Genomic DNA, 15,803 nt, shown 5'->3' on the forward strand with positions numbered 1-15,803 from the left:
TTTTTTTAATTTTCTGTAAACTGTAGAGAAGTCAGCACTGCTCCCCCCCCCCTCCGCCCCCATCTTTCCTCTATGGGTAATCATTATTGCCCAGGCTCACATAACTTCTGTTTTGAGAGCTCAGTCCTTATTTAAGTCTTTATAGTAAAGAGTTTTAATTCAGTAGTTTCCTGCCACAGTTAGCCACTGCACAGTATTTTTCCAGAACGAAACATGCCCAAGATACCGCTACCAAACTGTTTGATAGGGGAGCAGGTACTTCCCCCTCTCTCCCCAAGATTTGGGTTAAGCTTGTTCTTTAAACATGTTCTAGCAGATGACATGGCAATCTATTAAATTTAATCCCAGCTCAAAGAGCACCAGGACTAACATACACCGGGTTCTGGTTTGTGAGACTCTTCTACTTGCGTAGCTGGCTCATTGCTTGTATGCCTGGTGTCAGGACTTCTGCTGCCATTTCCTGGTCTCATAGGAGCATCGCCTCTGTCATAAAGTTCTCTATGAACGTAAGGAAGCTTCTGCGAATAATAGCCATCTGATTTACTCCCATCATATTGCCCGAAGTCTATTTTCTCCTGTTGACCATCAGGTGGAGGAAGACTTCTCTTCTGAAAAGATGTCAAGTATCTTAACATAGACACTGATGATCCTGCACCATAGCAGAAAGCCTGGGGGAGGGAAAAAAAAAAAGAAAAAAGAACAAACCACCAAATATTTGCAGCCTACAGAATTCACACAGAATTCAAAGTCACATATCTGAAAAACACTGAAGAAAAGTTCAGGTGATCAGAATGGCTACAATAAAATCCAAGTTTTCTGCAATCTGACCCCATTGTGGGAACTGCCAGACTGGATGTAGTTCATCTTTGGTGCTACAATAAAGATGCTGAAGGCTCCAACTCAATGCTTTCATGTTGTCATGGTTTAATCCCAGTTGGCAACTAAGCACCACGCAGCTGCTCCCTCCCCTCCCCACCACCCCCCCCACCCACCCCCCGCCCAGTGGTGGGATGGGGAAAGAGAATCGGAAAAAAACCTGTAAAACCCGGGGTTAAGATAAAGGCAGTTTAACAGCACAGCAGAGGAAGAGAAAGTAGTAGTAATAATAATAAAGATAATAGAATACACAAAGCAAGTGATGCACAAATGCAAGTGCTCACCACCCACTGACCAATATCCAGCCAGTTCCGGAGCAGCGATCACTGCCCCCCTGCCAGCCCCACCCCCCCCCCCCCGCCCCGCTTATATACTGAGCATGATGCCATATGGTATGGAATGTCCCTTTGGGCAATTTGGGTCAGCTGTCCTGGCTGTGCCCCCTCCCCAGTTTTCTTGTGCCCCTGGCAGAGCATGGGAAGCTGAAAATGTCCTTGACTGGTATCAGCACTGCTCAGCAACAACTACACCATCAGGGTGTTATCAGCATCACTCTCATCCTAAATCCAAACCACAGCACTATGCCAGCTGCTGGGAAGAAAATTAACTCCATCCCAGCTGAAAGCAGGATACGTATACAAAATGCCAATGATATGCATCATTGTGTAATGACAGAAGAAATGGGAACTAAGCTGCAATAAACTGTCGTAGAGTCTAAGATTTTAAGCAGTTTAATGTGATGTTATCCCACTTGAGGAGTGGGGGAGAGATGTGATTTAAATACAAACTTACCTATTTTAATTGCTAACCCAACTGTACTATAAAGATTTTGTCAAGAAAAAATTCCCTCGTAGAAATGATTTCATCTGTGCTAAGAAATCTGTTCAGTAGTACAACTAAGAAATAAATAATATAATAGATACTAATACTGCAATATAAATAAGTTTAATATATGAAAAATAAAACTGAGCTTTTAAATAAATATAAGATAAATGTATACAAACCAGGACAGCCAGAGCCATCATAATTAGCACTGGAACCTGCAGAATAAATGGTATCTCCTTCATAAGTGCTTTGATGAATTCACCAATACCTTGTCCTACGTGCTTCAAAGGCTCAGTTACAAAGTTGGTGAAAGTAATTGCCAATGCCTAGAAAAATACAAATAGAAAAATAGTGTTGTCACTGATTGCAAACATAAATGTAAACAGTCTCTTTAGGCTTGGCGTATACCTTTGTCGGTGGAACCAGCAAAACAGGATTTACTAGTAGAGTTTCATAGTACTTCTGACAGGGATCATCCTGAAACATCCATTTACTTCTGAGCCATTCTGTAGTCAAAGCAGAGACACATTTTTACTACTTTTTAAAAATACATTTTATGACACAGTTGTAATATAGAAAGTAGCAGCATTTCAGTCATAGATGGGAGAGAACTCTTCTAGATATGGTTCAAAGCTCAGATTTATTTTTCAAAATCTGAGATTAGCTTGGCAGTGCAGTTTATCCAGTCATGGAGATGCAGGAAGCAGAAGGAAGGCTGGGGAGAAAAAGAAGAAACTGAGGTTTTCCCATGTTTAGCGAAGAAAGTTCTCTTTATTAGATGAACTTAGTCCCTAGAAGTCTCAGAGGAAAAGTAAGTCTCATCTGTGGGAGCTATTATCTAGCACATTTTGTCCACAACTACTGAAACAGAAGTAATGCTGAGTGTTACTACTCATCTGCCAGGCTGCAAATAGATTAAAAATGTGTATTTTGCTTGCTAGATTTAAAGAGACTATTTTAGTTATAAGCAGAAAGTCTTACTCTTTAAGGGAACTTTTCAGTTATAAACAAGTAATTTATTACATCAGTGTTGCCGTAGCTTGATTTTAGTGCAGTCAGAACATAAACCATTGAAATTTGACATACCCGGAGCCAATAAATTCTAAAGGGAAGACCATAACAATCACTCATTAAGAGTTACCGTCATTAATCTACCTGCTGTAGCACTGGATAACAAATAACGGCTAATAAAAAACTTAGCTTTCTCTGTAAAATAACACCACTAGACTAAACAGCCACAGATCTAGTTTCTGAAGTCCATTGTACTTGCAGGCCTGGAAGATGGAAAAAAAAAAAAATTTCTTGAATTCTGCCCCCCTATCTTCAATAAACAGCACTGAATAATACTGGAGGAGGGGAGTTTGGGAAACACTCACGGGGTAAGTTACAAGGAAAAACACCACGTACAAGTCACCATGACATGCTTTAAGCACAGTTTTGTGATCAGCTCTCCTTCAAAGGCCTACAAGTCTTGTGGAATGGAAAAATGGTAAAACCACGTAATCATGTATTGCTGAAGAAGACTCAATGTACTACTACTCGTGAAGACATTAGAGTATTCTTGGACACTATTACTCAGTATTTTGTGATCTTAAATACTATTACAAAATAATGAAACAAGTATTTACCAATAAGACTTTCCCTCCAGTCCAACTTCTCAGCGCAGACGTTATCAAACTGCCCCATTTTCGCAATTTCTGCTTGATGCTGCGCAAAGGCCAGCTGCAGGAGAATAAGAATTACTCGTAAAACATAAATCAAGGTGGTGCTGGGCACAGAACACCTGCATCCATGCAGCACTGCACCTGAGCTAACGATATTTGCTCTTAGCAGGTTTGGGATAATTACCTGGGTAAATCTCTATTAAGAAAAGTTTGCTACCTAAACAATTTAGCAGAGCTAAACTGTAAGTACTTCCTGGGAATGGATAGAAGCACCAAGATGGCTACCTCTGAGTAATTCTCCAAACGGAGTCTGCATTACTAAAAGAACTTCAATGTTCAAAGATACAAGTTCAGGGCAACAGTAATCTGACATCTTGTTTACTTAAAACGTTTCTGGATTCAAAATAGAGAAGCTGCCCTGTAATTACTAGTTAAAACATCAGGACATTCTCTTTTATTTTTTAAATAATTGCCATTAACAAATATCTGTATTCATTATAATTTTGCCTTCCAGTTTGTGACTGATAATCAAATAGAAAAAATCATACAGATGATTTATCTGTTGAAAACCTCTGACATTCTTCACTGACTCCTGCGTGGCTGTCCACTAGTGCTCCAGAGCCACCCTTCTCTCTGGCACTCTGATATTCCTGGGTCTGACAAGCTGCAGTTAAATTCTGATGACAAGATGTGAGGACTGAGATTTTTGTGGTTGGGCTATGACCCAGCTGCATAAATTCCTCCTCATTAAAACCAATACCATTGTACAGTCAGCTCCTTTGCCACCATCAATGAAGCATTTATCTCTGGTCTATCACAGGTTAAATACAGTTTCAGCCAGGGAATCCTTAGGGGGAAAAAAAAAAAAAACAAACCAACCCCACAATGCGTTTTCATAAGACTTTTCTACCAAGCTGCTTTAGACCGAGTTCATGTCTCCCTTGCCCATGCAGTGAAATCACATTCTACTGCTTTATGAATATTGTGCACCTTTGCAGCAGGATAAAAGTTGACAGGGTTTATTTTGTTCTTTAAGCCTAATGCACCTGTCAACATGCAAAACAAAACGTTCATCCCTTTATTTATTTTGCAGTCAATTATTGCTTTATATAAGCTAACGAAAGGAACTAAATAACGTTAACTCCTTCATAACTGTAAAATTTGAAGCCTAAAAGCCATTAAGATTTCAGAACAACTTACCTTATACAAGTACAGCCAATTCCATGCAAAACTGATGAGAAAACTTATTAATAAAACACGTTTTAGCTGAACAAACCAATGAATACGTGTCCAGATCTCTGTAGCTATTACAATTACAATGCACACTAAGCACAAGAGTATCTGAAAAAGAAAACAGGAAAAAATTTTGATCCAGATTTGGAATTTTCCAAGCTTACTGCCAGTACACGTGAAGGAACTTCGAACTTCTGTTTTTACTAGTGTCATTTACACAGAACAGTTGAGAGATTTTTTTCCTTGCTTTCACAGCATATCTGCAGCAGTACAAGGCAGGAAAGTTTCATGGTATTACTAGTCATCATTCCTATCGCAGCCTTACGCTGCAGTTGCTCATTTCTTTCTTGTGATATTTAGTTATTTCTTCCTTATGATATTTATCGCGTTACCTACCATACTTTAAAATTACAAAATTGATGTAATTCAGTGCTTGAGTAGTATGTGCCTGGTATGAACCACAGAACCACTGTTGCCAACTCCTGCAGTTTGGTTAAGAGACAAAGTTACAGCCTGGCTAACAGCAGCAAGACTTCGGAGAAGCGCTTTACAGTCTCTTCCCATCTGAGGATCCCTAATGCGAGATTACGCTACCGACAGCTTGCTTTTTTCATTTGGCTTCCACGGATCCCCTCAAAACTAGAGAGGCTACTTTCAAGATCATGTTAGCATAAATGTCAGCATATTTTGAATTGTAAAGATTTATTCAGAGAGCTTCAGCTTATCCGACTGGATGAGCTTCAGCTGACTGGAGCGCGGCTATCGATGGTTACAGGCTGTTCAGAAGGGACAGGCAAGGAAGGAGGGGCAGAGGGGTTGGCCTCTACGTCAAGAAACAGATAAGAGTGCAAACAGCTGTCTCTGAAGAATAGCCACAAGCAGGTTCTGCCCCTCTACTCTGCTCTGGTGAGACCCCATCCGGAGTACTGAGTCCAGCTCTGGAGCCCCCAGCACAGGAAAGACATGGGCCTGTTGCAGCAGGTCCAGAAAAGGCCACAGAAATTATCAGAGGGATGGAAAACCTCTCCTATGAAGAAAGACTGAGAGAGTTGGGGTTGTTCAGCCTGGAGAAGAAAAGGCTCCAGGGAGACCTTATTGTGGCCTTTCAGTACTTAAAGGGGGCTTGTAAGAAAAACGGGGACAAACTTTTCAGCAGGGGCTGTTGCAATAGGACACAAGGGGTAATGCTTTTAAACTAAAAGAGGGTAGATTTAGACTAGATATAAAGAAGAAATTTTTTACAATGAGGGTGCTGAAACACCGGAACAGGTTGCCCAGAGAGGTGGTAGGTGCCCCATCCCTGGAAACGTTCAAGGTCAGGTTAGACGGGGCTCTGAACAACCTGATCTAGTTGAAGATGTCCCCGCTCGTTGCAGGGGGGTTAGACTAGGTGACCTGTAAAGGTCCCTTCCAACCGAAAGCATTTTCTACGATTATAGATCCTCAGCTTAGCACTTTGTAATTCCGTTTTAGAGAAGATGACATTTTCACGCAGTCATGCTCTTATCTCCAACACTATACAATTTTTTACCACAAAATTCACAAAAAACTCTAACCTATAAAATCTAAGGCCTCAAATATATACCTGTCTCAATATAAATATATTTTTAATATATTTATGTTTTCTATATATAAACATATTTTATATGTTTTTTTATATATATATAAATATATATAAACAACTCCTGTAGAAGCCAACAGCTTCAGCATCTATTTGAACAAGAGACAAATCTTGAAAATTTATAATGCACAAGCTGTCAGTTTAAGTGACAAGAAAGTACTAGAGTCTAATAAGTCATGCAACACAGATATAGTAGACAGGAAGAGAAAAAAAAAAAAGCATACCAGAAAAAACCTCGCAAAGCTACAATAAGAAAAGATGACCACAGCAATAAAAAAATCGAATTCTTACTTCAAGTGAATACATTGCCTCTACCTTCAGCATCCATGAAACAAAGAGTGACTCGCCGTAAGTACGATGGAAATAACTGCTTCACGTGTGGAGTTAAGTTGGTAATACTCATTGGCTAGATTTGCACAAAGAAACTGGAGAAAGCAGCAATTAAACAACAACAACAAACCTTTCTTCTCTTACCAAAAAGATATTATATAGATCAATTCCAAAAGCGTCTTCAAATCTCCAGTGCCAAGCTTCATAATCATGGTGCTTAAAATTGATCAAAATATCACTAAGTGCATCATCCACAGCACCAGACTGCCAAGTTTCCTCATTGAGAAACCTGACAATCTCCAAATGTGTCTTTTTTGTAAGGATGATCTCAGCATCATAATGGATGTGGCCCACATCTTCCTCAGGCTGAATTAATAGCAAAGCAAAACAATGGTTAAAAGCTGCTTATTTGGAAATAGAAGTACACACAAAAAAACTCTTTCCCTATCAAAAACCTCATCATATACCTTCATTATGTACCAGCATCTTTTCGAAGCAGACTGCAGGATGAAGACATGGGACAGGGAACACACTATGATTCTAGAACCTTTTTGTTAATTCTTCTAAACTATATAAAACACTAATTCAACTGGTTTGCACTCTTTCAATTCTACAGCAAAAACCTAAAAAAACAAAGTGAGTTATCCCACCTATTATTAAAATTTTAGAACCACTTCTCATTAACAAGTAATAATTAGTAACGCGCTATGTGTGCCCCGATCATGGCTGGGTAATACAGATAGAAGCTATTAAATACTGAAATAAGAAATTTTACATTGCTAAGTATAATGTTCTTTGTTAAATATTAATATTGCTTATTGCTAGAAATGTGTTTCTCTACCTCTGAATAAAAAAAATAAAAATCTCAGAAGACAATATAATAAAGTAATAAGGTGATTCTTACATGCAAACTCTAATAAGCTACTATTCCTAGATGGTTAACATGGTAGAGTCTAAAACAAAGGCCTAAAAGGTCTACAACAAACAAACAAAATCCGTCTCTTTCAAGTTTAACCACCATTAACATGAACTGAACAGGGTATTACTACAGCTGCATCCCAGCAATAGGTATTTAGATACATACTCTGAATTCACATAGTCTTTCTTTGGATGCTTTACAGACCAAATGGCAACTGTTTCTCCAGAGCAAACACCGCTAACTAACCGCAATACTGGATGCACATACTTCTATCATTCTTTCCTTTGCAATTCAGTTCCCTTCATTTTGATTTAAATTTTAAGTATGCCAGAATAATTAATCAATACTTGATAACTGTGAAAAACACATAAAATAGTAATATGAATTCTAATTAATTTTTAATGACCATTCAAATACTTACAAGGCCAAGTTTTCCAGCTTCATTTAAAATCTTATTCAAGTATCGCTTCAAAATATAAAAGCTACGGCTTTCACGTGATTTGGCATTCCTCTTCTCACATTCTGCAATCTGCAACGTAAAGACATTTTGTTCACTTCTTGCTCAAACCAGCTTGTTCCCAGGAGAAAAACAACCCTACCAACACATTAAACTCAGGATTAATGGAGGCACACTTCTTTAGTTCAGCAATAATCCCATGATTAGTACACCAGATAAAAAGCGTATGCAGTTGCTAAAGACACTGCTTTCCATGGGACTGGCCAGTACTGGAGATTTCAAATCTCTAGTAATATGGTTTGAATACTAACCTCAGTAAGACTAGAAAAAACTAAAGATGTGGCTCTCCTTCTTAAGTTTTAAGCTTACACCAGAAAAAAAAATGAGAGAACTGTAAAAAATACTAACTAACTAAACCAACATTAAAATGACATATCCCACTGGGTCTCCAAATGGCTGAGGGAAGCGAGAGCCCCGGTAGCTACACAAGCGTCACCGCGTCCTCCTGATCTCAGAGAAAGTAGCGGGGCGGGGGGCTTACAGCAGCTTCTTCCGAGAGCTGCAGTGCCACACATTACGGTCAGCCACAAACACGTTCTCTATGCCCACGACCCACCCCTTAAAATCCAGCAGAACTGAACAACTTGAAAATGAAAGGTCAGGTTTCTTAGCTTTTAGCAGCATAGTGTAACATCAACACCGCACGTTTAAACTGTTGACACTGGACAGAAGCACAAAGCTCCTATCAACTTCTGTTACACTATAAACCATTTTAGGAAACAGACCTTGGTAGGCAGAGCAGCAATTCGGAATTGAGTTCAAACCACTTCCAGTCTCTCCTCTGAATAAAAAGGTTCCCCTTACATCATGCATGGTCTCTCACAAATTATGCCAGCAATTCACCTGTTCTATACTATCCAGAAAAGCATCATCAGAAAGTACAAACTATAAAAGGCTGGAAAAAATTCTGGAGTTCCATAACAAACCTTCTGTTGCAAGGAATCTACTTCCCTGGAACAACTCGCTAAGATTTCAGCACTGACTGTATCCACAGCCTTATCCTCAGAGTCATGATAGTTTGCCTACAATTGCATCAGAAAAACACATATTTTTAGAATCAAAGAATTTGGTCAATATGCCATGTTACACTTCTATAGTCAGAGCATTTCAAAAGGCACAAAGGAGCTAAAAACTGTTCATCTTTGCTGCTAATACTCTCCCAACAATACTCCAGTTGCCTCTCTGCTGTTATTTTAGGCTCCAAACAGACAATTGCTTTATCTAAATGCACACTGCCTTCAGAAGGTGAGGACTTGCCGTTTCCTCCCCCACCTGCTCTTTCCCCTCCTCTGAGCGTGGGGGAGCCATGCAGTGCATCAGATTAGATAACGAGACTGGCTAAAAACCGACTCAGCAGGCAAAGGGGCGGTTTTCGGCCAGACAAACTCACAGTCCAGCTGGCCATGCAGCCAGGCAGACTGAAAGTAAACACGAAGCCCCACTCTTAGTTGCAGGCCCTTCCTTTCATGTTCCCTCTTCACTCTGAAACAACTTCCCATTTTTTCTGCTAATTGCTCAGACTTAGTTTTAAGCAGTGCTTCTTCTACACAACCAGGCATGCACATTGAGGAAAGTCTCCCGAAATCGCAACATCGCACAGATCAGTGAACTCATGTTGATACAAAGTTTGGTTTTGAGGACTTGAGTGGCCCACACAGCCCACCTACCTACAAATCTCTCACTGCAGAGCAGAAAAGAAATCCTGAAAAGATAGATTAACCCCTAGCAATCATTATTCTCCTTTAAGATGCAGTTCTATTTTTGTGGGAGAAAACAGTAAAACTCCTAATATTTATTTTATAAAAGCAGAAGCAGTTGGGCACCAAGTTTAAAGACTCCAAAGCTTGCTGCAGAATTTTAGGGCTGCTAATGACTATCAGGTGGACTTAGGGAAGGTAGAGGCTGAGGAGGAACTCTGTGGAGAGGAACAATGCAGTTTGCATTTTTTAAGCTTCAGAAAATTATGTCTGAAGCGTTAAAATGGTATTATTCAAGACCGCAAAACCAAACTTGAAAGCTGAATAATGACAAAAGTCAAGGGTGCCCACACAACCAACCACAGTTTACAGTGCCATGTGTGCACATAAGTACTAGATAAACAATATGCATCTCATGATATATGTAGAGTCCACCCCTCATACAAGACAACCGAGATGATTCGCCTTATTAAATCTAGCTTTTCATATTTCACCTTCTCCTCAGTGTTCATGAATTATTAACAGTACAGCTCTCAATCCCTATTCTGATCTTCCTTCTGAAAACTCTGATGCCCAGCATTACAAAACACCATTGACTTTCATAATATTCTCACACAATAAATGTTATTAACTCCCCCAACTTTTATCAGCTAGGAACTTAATTTTCAAGATATTTAACACTATGCTGGAGAAACCAGCAAGAGCTGCTTAACCCAGTACTTCTCAGAGAAATAACTTGAGGAGCCACAAGTTGTGTAAATCAACCACCACCTGTGAAAAGACAAAAAGCACAGTTCTGCGACTTGATCAGTGTGCAACAGAAGCTCACCAGTAAAAGGCCCCAAGCTAGTTATCTGCAATAATACAGATCCCTATTTTTTTCTTGCAATTTTAACAACGGACACACAACACTTTTCTGTGTATAGATTCAGATGTAAGTTTTTAAGACCTTAAAAAGACCATTTTCTAATGTCACAATTTAAGGGCTATCTTTCAACAGCATGTGGCTGAAGGACTGTTTGGGAGAGATGTATTCATGCACCCCTTCTTCTTCTACCTTGTAAGGTCTTCTCATTGTTCCTGATGCTGCATCGTAATTGAGCATATCCGTGGGGTCAATCCATTCATCATCGTGAACTTTACCACTCTCTATTAGCACAGCTGCATACAATACCAAAAGAAACAGCATCCTGTATCACTAAATACAAAAAGAAATTCAGATATGTAGTTCAGAGTGTAACATGCTGTACAAAAAACCCGGCAATAATCTTACAACATGAAAAAGGTATTCTCCAGTGTTGTTTAAAAACTCAGTTCTCTATTAAGCAGGTTAAATTTCACTTATATATATTTTTTTTTCTCCTTAAGAAAACACTGGCAAGAATATGCAACAATTAAAGTGTATGATATAACCGGATCAATGCAACTAGCTGTAGTTATCAGCAGATGTAGGGCAGAGTTCAGCATTGCTAAACACAATAAAACAGTGCAGAACTACCCCAGGCTTCGAGACAAGGGTCCAGCATCATTATCACTACAGAAATTCCCACAGCGAGGATTGCAAAGGCCGTGAGGATACGGCTGCCCTGCGCGGGCGGGAGCCACGGCGCCGTCACCTCGGCGCTGCTCCGGCAGCCCCCCCGCCGCCCGCTCCGCTCCGCTCTGGCCGCAGGCGCTGCCGGCCCCGAGCCGGAGCCCCGCACAGGCCGCCTCCGGGCCACGGCTGCTTCTCCGCGGCCCGCGACGCCAGAGGCCGTGCGTTGCAAGCCCTGAACAACTGCGAAACGGGAAACCCCGGATACTCCTCCCCCTCCCTCGCTTTCGCCTTGTTGATCTCGGATACTAACGGCGTCGTACGAGAGGACACGCAGCCCTGCAGCCCCGTCCTCGCTCCCAGCGCTCCTCCTCGTCACAGCGCGCCAGGGCCCGGACAACGCGCAGGCCGGGCCCCGCGGCACCCCGGGCTCCAGCCAGCGCTCCCCTCCACCGCCGCTCGGCCACGCGCCAGCGGCGGACCCCGCCGCCCCCAGCGAGCAGCCGAGGGCCTGCCCGCAGCCCACGCTCCAGCCCGCGGCCCCCCAGTACCTGAAGGGCCGCAGGCGGCCCTGGCGCGTTCACCCAGCCCGGAGCCGCCCCGCATCGCCAGGCCCCTAGCCGCTGGGGAGGGGTCCCGCACTACTCCCTGCCCCTCCTTACGCCTGCGTTTCCGCGGCCGCCGCTCGCTTCCCAGGCCCGGCACCGCCCCAGGCGCTGGGGGGACGGCGGGGAAGCGGCCGCTCAGGCGGCGCGCGGCGGCGGCGGGCTCGGCGCTGCCCGGAGGGCCCGGTCTGCGGTTGCCGCAGCCCCGCCGTTCCCTGCGGCGGGCGGGCCCAGGTGGCAGCGACTCTACAGCCGCAAAGCAACACGGCCGGGAGAAGCAGCGGCCGTCAAGAGAATAACTGCTGTCTAAACGAGTAGCAGGTTGAAGACTACAACCGTTCAAAGCAGGGAGAACGCAGCTACGGAGCAGAGGCAGCACCACAGTTAACATTCCCGCCTCCGGGAGTGAAGCAGGAATACAGCCAAAACACACACCTGCAAGAGAGGAAGCAGCAGCAGTTCCCACCAACTTGATCCCCTGTAATCGTCCTGTACATGGATTTCCTTTTTTTTATTTTTAATTGTCTACAGTTCCAGGCAGACTCACAGGAAAAAGACTTGCCTTTACTAAATACAAGCGAGGGTTGGGAGCTCCCACACAAGAACAGCTCAGAATCACAACAAGAGGCTGGGACGTAAAATGACAGGTGTAAAACTAGGGCCTCTCTGTAGAGACACAAGTTGTACTCAAATTCATTTAAGGAAATTAGTATTTAAATACAAATGTTTTCCTTTCAGGTAAAAGAATGAACTTTCATCTAGGATAAATTAAGAGCTGCCTGTTACTGTCGTTAGGGTCAAGTGTTTCTCTTCCATTTGTTCACACTAGTTTTATGGGCAAGTTGGAAATAGCCTTTTATTTTTCTGTGCGTCGCTAAATTTTTAGTAATATGTGGTGTCGGCATAGGTAACTTTTGAGCAGCTAGATGCCAGTAGAAGTGTAATGAATGACACGTGATGGAAACTGATGCTTAAACTTGACTTTTCTTTGTTTTGTTTGTTTGTTTTCATTAGAGTGTTGCTGGCATGTTGTCCTGTGGTTCAGTCCGCATTCTGTTCCTATGGAACCTTCAAGCTAGGACTTCTAAGTAAAAAAAAGTTTGTCCTTCCAAAAAAGGACCAGTCATTCATAGGATTGAGGGGTAGACTTGGAGAGTCTCTTAAGTACATGATCAGAATTGAAGCCAAATTTCACTTAATGTTGCTGCTGTTTGTCTTCACTTTCATTAATTTCCCCACCACTCCCTCATGGTTGGTAGCTCTGAATCATAATTTTTTTTCAGTCTCTAACAGTCCCCGCTGCCCCCCCCCCCCCCCCCCCCGAGAAGCTACGTTTAAAAGTTAATTATTTCCCTCACAAATGCATTAGTCAATAAAACTGAGTTATGGTTATTAAAACCACAAGAATGACACCAGTCATAGAGATCTGGACTACTTCTGAACGTGTATTCATCACATGCAAATGTCATCGGGATACAGATCACCTGCGCTTCATGCTCTGACAAGACAGCACGGTGAGACAGGGATAAGCTCTGAAAGGAAAAAAGATACGTCATGGTTTTGGTTTGTTGTTGCTTGTTTTTTGTGTGTTGGGTTTTAATGTTTGGGGTGTTTTGGGGTTTTGTTTGTTTGCTTGCTTGGTTTTTTTAGTTTTTTTGAACAAGAGTCCAGTGGTGACTGGTGGCAGCCTGCAGAGCTCTATTGCTGCCTGACCTCTCCTTTTCTTCTCTTTCCCTCCTCTTTCGTGGCTGCAGTTTTCATTTGGCTAATTTTAGAAGAGCAGTTAAGTTACTTGCCTGTGCCCATGTGGTGGTAATACCAGGAAGGTAAATGCTTGAACCAGTAGTGAATGACTTGGCTATAAGTAGAATTTCTGAAGGAAGAACAGCAGTAATAAGAAGCAAATAGCAAGGTCGCAGAAATTTGCGTGTGTCAAACATGTAGAAGTTTTATTGCCAAATGTTTTTTGGCAATATGTTCCAAATGGCTGGTTTTGGTAAGCATAGATTTTTTGGGGAAACCCAGGGTCATGTGTGGAAAAATATGTCCCTCTGTCTATGCGTCCTGCTACATAAATAGCATCGGAGGATAGGCTGTGCGGTGGCAGGGCCGTTGTTCCCTGCTCTCAATACTGCCGTAGTAGTGTTGCAATATTTCGACCTAATAGATGGGTTGAGGAATGGAAGGAGAATGCCTGTTTTCTGTAAAGGCTCTAAATGCCCACCCTTTGTCTGCTGCTTTCCTGTGCATGAGACGAAGCTGGTTTATTTTTCTCCCTTGTTCCTGGCCTAAATATTTCTGACGCTGTTGCTGCTGTGGGTTTGGAATTTGTGTTACTGCATTTTTGTAGGGTTCTAGTTATGGGTCACTTCTACTGCGGTGAAGTGTCAAGATACAGTTTTCAGTTCAAAGCTTCAGAAACTACGTTCGCTGAAATCAGTAACACATGGCATAGGTGAAATTACTCTTGCACGCACAGCTATGCTCGCAGGGATGTTCAGTGGCTCTTGTCAAAACAGCAAGGTGTGTGTGGACATCCATAGGGTTGTGCTCTGGGTCTGAGTACATTATGTATTTTTGCAGTTGGAAGATGGAATAGAGCGTGTGCCTGTCAAATCTAAGGACAGTCAAAAGCTGGAAGAGACCCTAAGCAGGTTTGGTGGCACAACTGCAGTTTTAAAAGATCTTGACTGTTTGGAGAAATGGCCTGAAAAATATCATTCCTTTTTTGCAAGGAGGCAGTTCATGAGGACAGATGTGTTGCTGTACTCTTTAATGAAATATTCGACTTGGGACATATTGGGTGAGGAAATCTTGGCTATACTTAGGCTCGAGAAAATGTATGTAGATATCTCCATTTGCCACCTGCATGTGTCTAGGAAAGTGACTTATAGTGAAGCTAAAGCTGCCAGTGAGTCAAAAAAAGGCACGGTTGTCTAAAAAATGCAAAAGCCCTAGTGGCCTGTATCAACAGCTGTACCAGAGATGATGCAAAATACTTTTTCCTGAGCTCAGCTGTCATCTTCACAAGAAAAAAGAAGCTTTAGATTCCTACCCAGCTTTATGCTAAAGGTTTTTTTCCTCTCTCAGCAGAATGTCAGGTGCCGCCGTTTCACCGTGGTTGCCCTTTCTTGTGCTACGAAAGTACAAGATGGATGGAAAGGATCCATAGTGGTCTGCAAGTACAAGGTACATCTACGATGTGTGTCTGCATTTTTCCTAAGGTACTCGTAGTGTGGAGTTTAAAGTTAACATTAAGAATGTGCCAACTCTCCTTTTACAGGTTTTCTATGAAATACTTTAACACAAATACTAAACATAAAATAAGGTCTATTCTGGAGCACGTTACGCCTATGCAAAGCTTAATTCGCTCCGTTTCTTTTCTGTTCCTGAAAGCATAACCTTCTGTTTCTGTGCACTTACTATTACATGATACTTCCAAAACAATTCTGTAATGAAAGAGGAAAGAAACTGTTCATAAGAGTTCAGAAGAAACAGACTTTGTTTTCATGATAAAAGCCTAATGCCTTTTCAGTAAATAAGTTTTAAAAATATCTTACAGTAGTACTCAAAAATGTAACTGAGATACTAGCATCCATACTAAAAGCAGTCAAGCTCAGAGAAGAGATGTGGACAAAACAGGACCAATTGGTGTCGCTTCTGCATGTCTTCCAGGCTTTCCCAAGAAGCATTGGCAGCCTTGTAACTAGTGACAGTGAGTCCTCCTGTGTTTTTGGTGAGTTAATGCTTCAGTGATATCCCTTTTCCTTAACCTACAGTGTGTAATTTCTTACTTGACTTGGAAAGAGATTTTCCGGAATGGAAATCTTTCTCATTCAAAGAAGTTGCATTTTATGAACAGATCTTCAGAGATGGTGTACTTGGCAGTAGAAGTCATCTGCAAGGAGATTTTTCACTCTCTTTAAAAAAAAAAAAAAAAAAAGTCAATTTCCTTCCAAAGACCCAAGCACGGCATGTCTTC

General features: G+C 41.9%; 1 protein-coding gene across 8 annotated transcripts in view; it reads right to left on the bottom strand.

Annotated features, from left to right (window-relative positions):
- The window catches only part of CLCC1 (chloride channel CLIC like 1), a 16,444-nt gene extending 4,637 nt beyond the window's left edge, over positions 1-11,807 (bottom strand). For 2 of the 8 annotated variants that reach the window (XM_075711468.1, XM_075711469.1), the window contains exons 1-10: positions 11,181-11,253; positions 10,740-10,843; positions 8,912-9,007; positions 7,890-7,997; positions 6,694-6,915; positions 4,566-4,706; positions 3,330-3,423; positions 2,110-2,207; positions 1,881-2,027; positions 375-668 (exon numbers count right to left, since the gene is read on the bottom strand). In XM_075711468.1, the coding sequence (XP_075567583.1) occupies positions 375-668; positions 1,881-2,027; positions 2,110-2,207; positions 3,330-3,423; positions 4,566-4,706; positions 6,694-6,915; positions 7,890-7,997; positions 8,912-9,007; positions 10,740-10,843; positions 11,181-11,211 (1,335 nt within the window). In that variant the 5' untranslated portion in view covers positions 11,212-11,253. Of the gene's footprint in view, positions 1-374; positions 669-1,880; positions 2,028-2,109; positions 2,208-3,329; positions 3,424-4,565; positions 4,707-6,693; positions 6,916-7,889; positions 7,998-8,911; positions 9,008-10,739; positions 10,881-11,180; positions 11,254-11,529; positions 11,567-11,767 lie in introns of those variants that run through there. The other 6 variants (XM_075711471.1, XM_075711472.1, XM_075711473.1 and 3 more) reach the window with 6 other exon arrangements.
- Positions 11,808-15,803: the final 3,996 nt, after the last annotated feature.

This window comes from Pelecanus crispus, chromosome 5 (genome assembly GCF_030463565.1).
Source record: "Pelecanus crispus isolate bPelCri1 chromosome 5, bPelCri1.pri, whole genome shotgun sequence".
In the NCBI taxonomy this organism is placed as follows: Eukaryota; Metazoa; Chordata; class Aves; order Pelecaniformes; family Pelecanidae; genus Pelecanus; species Pelecanus crispus.